The following is an 11477-nucleotide window of genomic DNA, read 5'->3' on the forward strand; positions in this document are numbered from 1 at the left end:
AGGTGTTGTGAAGAGAAGGAATAGAAATCCTCAAATGGACCTCCAATATATAAACAGTGGTGAAAGTAACTGAGGTTAGCCTACCCCTACTCCAGGGCTTGGCCACAACAGAAATATCAAACACCAGAAGAAATGTTTTTATGCTGGGGGGAGGGTGGAAAATTTGATTTGAAAGGCCATGTGAAGGACAAGTTTCTTACAGAGTAGAGGGGCCTGAAATGGGATACCAGGGGCAATAATGGAAGCAGGCTGTTTGGTGGATTTTAAGAAGCTTTTAGATCCATGAGTTCCCAACATGGGGTCCACAGACCTTTGCTTAATGGTGTTGTCCATGACATGAAAAGGCGGGAACTCCCGAGAGAGACACATGAACATGAAGGGAATGGATGGATATTAATGATTCAGGGCAGAGGACATTGAATTGACATCAGAATCGGGGCAGCATCGTGGATCGAATGGCCTGTCCACTGATGACCTGCAATATCAACCCCTCACGTTCCCGAGTTGGCCCATTTGTCCTAAGAGCAGTGAGTCTCACCCCGCCCCGTCAAATGATCGGCACGGTGTACTCCAGGCGATGAAGGACAGACGCAGATTTATCTCACGTAAAATAGCACGAAACTTTCTCTCGGTTGCAAAAGCATGAAATGATGAAATGATGGCTAAAACATAATTAATATCTGGATTCTAAACAAGTTTGGACTGCGGCGCGTTTATCTGCTGTCTGGAAACGAGTGTTGCCTGCATCAGCCCATTCCCACCCCTTCCCTGTGCAGTGATTGGCTGTGGTCAGAGCGTGTGGAGGATAAGTTCCAGGGGCGTGAGGTCCCTGTCACTGACGGGAGTTCGAGCCCAGCTGGAATCTAGAGAGAAGTCCGGCTCACGCCTCCTTCAGCCCAGCATCTCCACAGTAGACAGGTAATGAGGTTAAACTCTGCCAACTTCTGGCAAATGACCGGGTCTAGACCGAAACTGCAGAGACTGGAATGTCTGTTTTGAAGTGCTGAGGATGCTGGCTGGGTGGGTGACATCTTTGTCGTTTATGAAGATGTTAGAGGTGAGCATCAGAGAACAGCCGGTGTGTGGTGTGGGTCTCTCACCCTGAGATTCAGTAACTGCCCCGGGACGGGCTACTGATCACTACAAGTTAGTTCATGTACACTCTCCCATGCAGCAGATTCTATCTTCTTTCCTTATTCGCGGGCAGAAACGTAATTTTGTCTGTCTAGGGGTGGCATCTGAGGTAGAAGATGCCGGAAACGCGCCAGGTCTGGCAGTGTCCGAGGAGCGAGGGAAGAAGGTGGGAGACTACTATTTGCGTTCTTCTCGCAAACTGCAACGTGAAGTGTTTTATTAAGTTTGCAGGCAGTGGGTGTTGTGTGACATCGGGCAGCGATCTCCCTGCTCTAACTCCAACTCTGTCCCAGCCGGTGAGGGACTGCTGATTTCTGTCTGTTTCACCTTCCCTTCTCCGTCAGGAGTGTTGTGAATGTGCCGAAGAGGTTTTCACAGGTATTGGGGTGTGGGCTGACCTAGTCTCCGGGGCACGGGGTTGTTGTCCATCAAAAGCACTCGGTATTTGACTCATAGGATGGAAACAGCAGAAACCTGGCGAGATTAGTGTTTGGGTAAGCGATGCGAGATGGTCCCGCGTGAGCAAATAGATTCCTGCGATTCATAAAAAGTGGAGGCATTTAGCACCGTTCGGCCCTCATCACTTCCCCGTGCTAATGAACACAAGATGGTGGAAATCCAGAGCAACGCACAAAATGTGGGCTTCGGCCCGAAACGTCGACTGTACTGTACTCTTTTCCTAGATGCTGTCTAATCCGTTGAGTTCCTCCAGTATTATGTGTGTTGCTCCGTGTTGATGAACTGTGTCTGTCACTAATCCTTTACCACAGCCCGCCACCGCTCCCTCACTCCACCCAGCTGTTCCCTCACTATTTCCCCCGCTTTTCTTCGCCTGTCACTGGCCCGGGATTTCCAATTACTGATCTCGAAGCCACTGGGATCAGATGGAAGAATCGGGGTAATCGGGGATGGGATAGATGTGGCTGGGGTCCAGGGGCAGTAAACGTCTCACCTAGAGCGGCGCACGCCTTCCCACTTTGGGACTCTCCCCCGACATTACCGGCGCCGCTAGAAACAGACCGGGACGGTTCATGGTTTCCTTGAGGCTGCGAAGGTGGGGTACTTTATCCACACAGGACGCCCGAGCTCAGTTCGCCGTCTGTGACCCGAGGAGACATTTAGAAACAGGGAGAGCGCGGCCAAGGAAGGCGCGCTCCCCAAAAAGGGCGGCGGGCAGCTTTACCAAATCCTCCGCGGCGGAGGGTGCATCACCTGCGAACTGCTTAGCGTTCCTTAGTGGAGTTCAGTGCTCCCAGGAGAGGGAGCTTTCAGACGTGGGGAAGGGCGAGGAGAATAGAAATTCGGCCCGGCGAGCTGATTCTGACCATTAATCCCATTTTATTTCCCCCACGCCCACTCACCATCAACCTGGTGCACATATATACCACCTCTTTCCGCCACAATCACCACTCTGTCCTGCCATTCGCTCCACCTCTCCCCCTTCACTGTAACTCAAGTCTTGTTTTATTTCCAACTTTACCCAGTTACCATGACGGGCCATTGACAGGAATCATAAACTCTCCTTGTCTCGCCACAGACGCTGCCTGTCCTGTGGAAAACGTCCAGTATTCCCTGCTTATTCCAGCATCTGCCACAGCTTGCTTTTGGCTCTGCCCTTTCTGAGCAAGCAGATATGATAGTGGCATTTAAGAGGCTTTAAGACATTATTAATGACAGGCACGGTAAGGACCATGTTCAAATGGTCCTGGTTAGATTTCATTGTGGTTAGTGCAAACATGATGGGCCGAAGGGCCTGCCCCGTGCTGTGTGACCTGTGTAATACTTCTTACAGCCTCCATTTTCAAAGTCTGACAAAGCTTTAGCCCTTACCTCAGTGGCCAGCTGTTCTGAGGTGTCCCCTCTGTGGCCTGTTGTGGGAATCAGTGATACCTGGTCTTGTTCTCAGCTGGAGTTCCATCTCCAGGCTTACAAGAACAGCACGCCTGAGATGTATTTGCAAGGACATCCTGCACAGGGACAGGGGAGCTTCACTGGGTCACAAGTTGTTATGCTTCTGATGATGCACCCCTCTTTTTTAAAAAGAAAGGTCAGCAAATCCTGCAGGATTTTCCAAGCACTTGCAGCCAACAAAGTACTCTTAGAGTTTAACTACTGTTGCAATGTTCCAAATTGTGCACAGAGAGCTCCCATAAAATTTCCTCCTCTTGAGTTTGCAGGTCCTCATTAGGGCAAGTGGCCCTGTTTTACAATGATGACCACGACAATGATTTTAGCAATATTAGTGTTGCCTAAGTGTTGGAGAATGAAGGGAGAGGTATACAGAATTGTGAGGCGTATAGATAGGGGAAATGCAAGCAGACTTTTCCCACTGAGGTTTGTTGACACTAGCTCTAGAGGTCATGAGTTAAGGGTGAATGCTGAAATGTTTAAGCCAAACATGAGGAACTCCTTCATTCAGAGTGTGAGAGATACAGGTTCAATTTCAAAATTTAAGAGACACTTAGATAAATACATGGATGGGAGGCTATGGTCCGAGTGTAAAGTAGATAGAATTAGGCAGAATAATAGTTTGACAGACTAGATGGGCCAAAGGGCCTTTTGTGTGCAGCAGTGGTCTATGACTCGATGACTCAATGAGCATTAGCCTCAGAACCTCAGCCGTAATTACCTGGCAGTAGCCCCAGGGATATTCTCCATCTATGATGGGACCTTGGCTGAATAAGAAGCAGCAGTTGTACAGTCCTCCTTCAGTACAGCACCAGCATGATTTCTGTGGTCCAGGCTTTGAGTGGAGTTTGAATCCATGACCTGTCTCAGCTGCAGGAGTTCTGCTGATAGCCCCTGCTGCCAAGGTTCCGAGCGTGAATGCTTCCTCTGTGTGGCTTGATAATGGCCATAGCTTTGACTTGTTTATTCTGTTCCAGTTTGAAACTCTATCTGGTTATTTACCCATTTATATTCAAGGCCATAATCATCCCACAGCTTGCTACAGGCAAACCATAAACTCCTTCATTGCAACTATGAATAAGTGTGGGTGTAGTTTAAAGATGGAGACATTCTTGCCAATGACTTGCCCCAGTGGATTCATACATCTCACCTAGTGAGGCAAAGTCAGTCATTCAGTTCACTAGATCCACACTGGTGTTCCTAAGACCATATGCCATAGGAGCAGAATGAGGCCATTTGACCCATCCAGTCTGCTCTACCATTCCATTTATTATCCCTCTCAACCCCATTCACATGCCTTCTACCTGTAACCTTTGACATCCTTTCTAATTAGGAACCTATCAACCTCTGCTTTAAATATATCCAATGATTTTGACTCACAGCCATCTGTGGCAATGAATTCCACGGGTTTACCAAAGTTCAAAGTAAATTTATTATCAAAGTACATATACGTCACTATATACAACCCTGATTAATTTTTATTCTCTTGCAGACATACTCAATAAATCTATAATAGAGTCAATGAAAGACTGAACCAACTTGGGCATTCAAACCAGTGTATAAAAGACAACTAGCTGCAAATCCAAAAAAAGAAATAATAACCACCTCCTCATTTCTGTTCTAAAGGAACATCCTTGTATTCTGAAGCTGTGACCTCTGGTCCTAGACTCCCCCCACTACTGGAAACATCCCCTCCATGTCTACTCTGTCCAGGCCTTGGTAGAGATCCTCCCCTCCCCATTCTATTTCAGTGATGTTTGGGAAAGCTCCTTCAGTCAGCTCTGTGCCCTGATGAAGAGAATTCCTGTTTTGCAGGTGGTTCCTCACAAGGATGAAAGTGGTGGTTCTCAGCAGTTGCCTCTTGGCCGTGGCTTTGGCTGCTCCGGTAAGCAACAGTTTTCAATAAAAACAATACTTATTGTCAGCACACCCACTGGCCAGTCAGACTGAACTCAGTCATAGCCTCTCCTTGTCCGCGCCTGTCTTGGCCTGACTCATTCTACAGTGAAAGCTGTGGGCCTCTATTTCTTCATGAAGCCAACTTCACTCAAAGTTATCAAGGAAAACAAGGCCGTACCAATTTGTGAAAAGGTGCATCCACATCTAACTGCCCTGATTAAATGCAGCCTCATTCTCTCCTTAACAACTTGTAAAGATATTAAAAAGCCACCAAGATTCATTACATTGTGTCAGGCACTCTTCTGACCACAGACCTGTGGGCTTCAGAGCTGTGGGGAGAGGTGAAGAGTGTGGATTAGCTACCTGGCTAATGTCAGTGATAGGACTGGGTCAGGAAAAGAAAAAATGTAAGAAATAATCATCAGACTTCGGCCACCTCTGATGGGAAGGGAAGAATAACAGGGAAATCTCTGGGAACAGAGCATGGCCGACCTAAAGCCAAGGAAGTAGAAGCAGTGAGCCAGAGACAAAGGATGTGAACCAAGGGATAGAGAGCATGTTACTTGTGGCAATGTTGACCAGGTATCACCATCATGATGTTCAAAATGTTCAATAGTTGTTCAACATTTAATTTCCCAGGTGTGGAAAACCAGAAGTTTGAATAGTGGCAGCAACGAGGTAAGTCTGATACTATTTCTGATAGCGGTTACTCTAGAAAGTGGGACGGGTGACAACAAGATGATGCTGAGTTCCAAGACGGGATGTAAGGGGGATTGTTGTAAGACCAGAGAAATGGGTTGATGAAGGTGGTGGATAGGAGGGAGGGGGAGGCCTTCAATCAAGATCAGAACTAGGAGGTTGGGAGTGGAAGCTGACAATCCCCATGGGGTTGGGAAAAGGTGAGGTGGAGATTGGTGGATGTGGGGAGGAGATTGTTGGTGCTGAGTGACGGGATACAGTTCCAAAGTCCCTGAGCATGAGTCATATAAGAGTGCTGATCCGTGGTCATCCAGCTGAAGTTGCCTCTGATATAAGTTGGTTCATAACCCCAGCAGAATGTTCCAAGGGGGCACCTCTCCCTACAACCAACAGACCCAGGAATAAAGCACAACTCAGTTGAATGTTTGACATTACACCATTCAACATAAAAACACTCTTGCAGACAGAGATAGAACAAGTTAGGATATGTATCAAACCTCAGGTAATGATAAGATTTTGATAATGAATCTCTTTGATTTTTAATTACAGCGATACGCTCGTTACTTTCAACCTTTTCAACCACCTTATTACCCCTTTCAACCATACCTTAGATTTCCTTATCACAGATACCCCAGCTTTCCTTTCTTTCCTGGAGTCATCTATCCTGACTATAGACAGGTACCTGTATTTCATGGCTTTGAAAGACAAGCCAATCCTGGGGCATCAAATGTGAAAGTGAACTATGTGGAAGAAAGTGCCCCAGAGGAATATTCCATGGTCAATGGAGCTAGTTTCAGCTCTGAAGTTTCCCTCGAGGACTCCAGCAGTGTTGAGGATGATTACAGGATAACCTTTGTGAATGTGCCGAGTGAGCTACCAGATGACAGGTATCCTGCCGTGCCAGATTACATGTACCCTGGGGTGCCAGATTACGAGGGTCCTGTAACACCCGATGAAGAATTCCCCAGAGTGCCAGATTACGAGGAGCCTTTCATACCAGGAATTGATACAAGTGTGAATGTTGACTTTCACCAGCAAAGCCCCAAGGACACAGCAAGAGAGGGATCTAATGTAGAGGAGGTCACCGGTGTTTTACCATCGTCAGACTCCTTGCAGAGTTTTGATTCACGTGGATTAACCCAGGAAGACAATGAGATGGTTGTAGACAGTAATGAGGATGCTGGTCATCATGAAGTAGACAGTGAACCCACAGAAAAGGACACTGATCAAGGGGAAATCTGGAATAGCCAGGAATCTGTGGGTCAGCAAAGGTCTAATGAAGACTCAGTTAAGGAACCACAATCCCATGAGGTAGGTCTTCTCTTCATCTATTTATTGCCCAACAGACTGTATAATGAGCTGACCTCCAACTGAGGGTACCACCCATCTTTCGTGATGCATTCAAGACACTTTACCCACAGTCTTTCAGAGGGTGTGAATAATATGCTTTCCAGTACAGAACGAACTTTCTTCCATGTTTCCTCAGCTGTCATTTCCACAATTACTCCCACTCCTTTAGAGCATCTCAGTCCAGGATTCTCTAGTTTTATTGAAAACATATTAATAAGTTCCAGAATTATTTAACGTGAGATAGTCTGACTTGGGTATGTTAGTCTTGAGGTAGCTCACTCATACATTGCTAATGACCCAAAACTATTTTTAAAACAATGATTTTTTTGTTGGTTTCTGACTTAGAATCTGACTGGTGTATATAGATTTTTAACAGCTCCAACAGGAATTCATCACCTGATGCTGATGTTTCTATTGACACAGAATGTTGATGCCAGTCTAAGGGATATGGATTTTACCACCCATGATAATGATGAAGATGGTGACAGTTATGAAGATGATGATAATTATGATGGCGATTATGGTTTTGTTGACAATCACCAAAATCACAATGATGGAACTGAATCTGAATTCAACGAACCAGATTCCAATCAGAAAATTTCACTGGATTCAGATGAGACTGACCTCAATGCTGGTGGAATTGAGTCCAATGAGAACAACAGTGATGACAAGGATTCGAGTGAGGATGTCACCAGCAAGAGCACTGTTGAAGATGACAGTGTACTCGATGAAAGTAAGTATCTTCACACTGCAGATTTATCAGTAATAATTTCTAAAATGCACCTACATGGGTGGTAGTTCTCCTAGTTTGGAGATGGGCTCACTTTCACCCTGCTGGTGAATGGAAGGAGGCGACTTGCTTTCATCGCCTCTACTTGACTTTGGTGCCAACCTGCAGCCCTTCTTTCACTTGGTTAAGAATGCCAGGTCTAAGTGCCTGCCTATAGGATCAAGCAGTATCAGGGTCAAAAGATTAGCACAACATTGTGGGCTGAAGGGTAGGTACTGTGTTGTACTGTTCTATGTTCTGAAGCTTACACCACTTGTGGTACTGTACAATCTAGGAATGTATACAGAATTTTTTATCACTGATTTTTATTGCAACACCAACAAATTACATTCAGTACAACCAGTGACCGATTACATTTTGACTGTTTAAACCAGCTCTCATCCCCACCCCCTCACCACCCCTCCATCTCCTCCCCTATCCACTCCCCTCCACCAACCAACTGTCTGTGCATACACAGACAGAGCATTCCTATTTTAACAGAAGATCTTTTAAGTTAGATATCAAATTTGTCCACATTAAGATTGTGTTTGGTCGTGCATAATTTACTCTTGCTGATCATAATTCCTGGTAAGAAATGTCCAAAAAGCTCCAAAGCCACTGAGTACTTGAAATATCATGAGGAGGTTTCCAACGCTGGACTACAATCTTCTTAGCTGTAATCAGACCTGCCAGCCAGATTTTGTGTGTTTTTTTCCGTAAGGGAAAGGTGGGAGTCATCATTTAGAAGATGTACAGTGGGGTCCATTGGTAATTGTACCCCTGTTAGTTCTGTAAGAGTACTGATAACCTTCCCCCACAAACCAAAAACCCCTGGACATTCCCATACAACATGGGAATTTGTATTGTCACCTGGTGAATATTGTTGAAACTAACCTGTAGCATTATTTTTTGTTGCAGACAGCGAAACCAACTTTTCCTTCTAATGTGCTAATGGATGTGCAAAAGATGTTGGATTAAAGTGATTCTTTATACTCTTTACAGTCTTAGAACAGTAAAATGGAACTGATGGACAGAATGTGTTAATTTCATCATTGGAGATGTTAAACATGCAAATTATGGACTTTTTGCTTAACTAAACACTTCATTTGGGGGCAAGGTTTTCTGACATTATATAGAATATATATTTCACACTATTGTACAAACCATCAGGGATCTGATGATACACCTAGAAGAATCTAAACAACTGTTTACTATAAAGCAATCTCTTTTCAAACTATTTGTTTTTGGTACATGGGCATTGATGGCAAGATCCATATTATCTCCCCATCCACAGAAAAACATTGAAAGGTAATGGAGAACCACTGGAGACACATGTAGTGAAGGTGTTGCCTTTGGGAAGGTTGACTCCGGATTTAGACCTAGTTATTACAAAGGCAAATATGTATGTCTGAACTCGGATGGTGTTCGATTTGGAGTGTTACAGTGCTCTCATGACCCAGTTATTCCTATCCTCCTTTGATCTTTAGCAGTTGAGGTTGCAGGTTTGGAAGATGCTGCCAAGGACTCTTGGCAAGTTGCTACATTTATATTCATCGTTCGTTTGGCACGTCCCTTCCGGGAAGTTCCTGTACTGATTCATTAGAGATCAACGGATCTAAATATTTTTATTCGACACTGCGATGCTGCATTTATCTGTACATGATTTTATTTTTATTTATATGTATATGTGAGAGAGAAAGGGTTTTAAGCAGTCATTCCTATATTGAATTTGGTTGTGCAAATTGGTTGTGTCGGCTGTTTTTAAATCTATTTGAAAAACTGCTCCATTCCTATAAATAAAGAACCTTGAAAATAATCTTTCTGAGGAGTGATTCAATTCAGTATCTGGAATTTTGTGAAGATTCCCTGTGAGTACCAGGACCATGCATTTCTGAGGTTCTGTGTTTGTACATACCATGCCTACTCAGAAGATGAATACATCAACTCTCCAGCTTTCTGGATCTACGATTCTCAACCTAGTGCAGTTCCAGTGAAAACTGTGAGGTCTGAATGAGTGTGGAGTGCGAATTATAGAGTTGTATCCAGTCAAACCCTACTGGGAGTGCAAAGGGGAAAAAGACACACCACCCCCAGCTTTCACAGTCAAAACCACTGTCAGTTACCCCTCTCCACTGAGAATGAATGAACAGAATCTTCACCCTTTGACAAATTCTCATGAGATTGACAGAAGTATAATGGGTTACGGGTAAAACACTACAAATGGGATCTGCTTAGGTGGGACACCTTGCTTGGCATGGTCCAGTTGAACCACCAGGGCCTGTTTTCATGCTGTATGACTCTATGGGAGGAGCGTGACAGGTGAAGGCCACCATGACTGGAACATAAAAGGGGTTGATATTGCAGGGTGAACAACTGTCATTTTGAAGAAGAGGGTCAAAGTAGGTGAAGGAATTCTGATCAGTAATTAATACAGGGAAAGCAGGGATGGTGATTATCCCATACTTGAAAGTCAACATTGAGTCAGGGAAGATGACAATGTGTCTGGTCAGGGGGTTGAGGTGCTATATCTGGAGCTTGGGCTGAGAAATGCAGAAGGGTAGGATTGGGAAAATTAGGATGAGAATGGAATGAGAACCAGGTTACTGAGAGCTGCAGAATTATATTAGCTGATGATGTTTTGGACAGATTCCAAAATCACTTTATCTTGCTCCAGATGCGTGTTGCCTGATAACTATATAACCTGAGTATGACAATCACAGACTAAAACTCTTCTGCCCAGTAACAAGGATTGATTTGCACCCAGGGCCATCAGTTAGTCCTTAATGAAGAATGTTGCATCCTTCCACCTCACCTTTCCCATCCTCAGCTTGGCCCAGTACTTCATCAGGAGTTGTCCAAGTGGGTGAAGACACAAAGCTTTCATTGACAGGAAAGATTTTGCAGGATGATTTCAGAAGCAGGAGCTGGATATTTGCAGAAGAACCAGCTGAGTGACAGGGAAGAAGCTGAAAGAGCAGTCAGTGGTCTGGTCCCATCAGCTACTCCTCATCTGTCTGAGCATTTCAATTCATGCTTTAATCTACAATCTACATAGAGATTGGGTGAACCAAATTGGTAAGGGTGCTGAGGAAGAGGATTTCTTTGAATGTATGCGGGATGGTTTTCTGAACCAACATGTCGAGGAACCAACTAGAGAGCAGGCCATTCTAGATTGGGTATTGAGCAATGAGGAAGGGTTAGTTAGCAATCTTGTCATGCGAGGCCCCTTGGGTAAGAGTGACCATAATATGGTGGAATTCTTCATTAAGATGGAGAGTGACATAGTTAATTCAGAAACAAAGGTTCTGGACTTAAAGAAGGGTAACTTTGAAGGTATGAGACGTGAATTAGCTAAGATAGACTGGCAAATGATACTTAAAGGGTTGACAGTGGATATGCAATGGCAAGCATTTTAAGTTCGCATGGATGAACTACAACAATTGTTCATCCGAATTTGGCAAAAGAATAAACCAGGGAAGGTAGTGCACCCATGACTGACAAGGGAAATTAAGGATAGTATCAAGTCCAAATAAGAAACATATAAATTAGCAAAAAAAAAGCGGCACACCTGAGGACTGGGAGAAATTCAGAGTCCAGCAGAGGAGGACAAAGGACTTAATTAGGAAAGGGAAAAAAGATTATGAGAGAAAGCTGGCAGGGAACATAAAAACTGACTGTAAAAGCTTTTATAGATATGTGAAAAGAAAAAGATTGATCA

At 44.5% G+C, this 11477-nt stretch overlaps 1 protein-coding gene across 1 annotated transcript; it reads left to right on the forward strand.

Moving 5' to 3' along the window:
• The first annotated feature begins 879 nt into the window (after window positions 1-879).
• Window positions 880-11211, forward strand: LOC132390867 (uncharacterized protein DDB_G0290685-like). The gene is made up of 6 exons (XM_059963412.1): window positions 880-918; window positions 4858-4927; window positions 5581-5619; window positions 6190-6951; window positions 7414-7723; window positions 8678-11211. Exons 2-6 carry the CDS (start codon window positions 4874-4876, stop codon window positions 8701-8703), a joined length of 1191 nt encoding a protein of 396 aa, XP_059819395.1. The 5' UTR covers window positions 880-918; window positions 4858-4873; the 3' UTR covers window positions 8704-11211.
• The last annotated feature ends 266 nt before the right edge of the window (window positions 11212-11477 follow it).

This window comes from Hypanus sabinus, chromosome 3 (assembly GCF_030144855.1).
Source record: "Hypanus sabinus isolate sHypSab1 chromosome 3, sHypSab1.hap1, whole genome shotgun sequence".
In the NCBI taxonomy this organism is placed as follows: domain Eukaryota; kingdom Metazoa; phylum Chordata; class Chondrichthyes; order Myliobatiformes; family Dasyatidae; genus Hypanus; species Hypanus sabinus.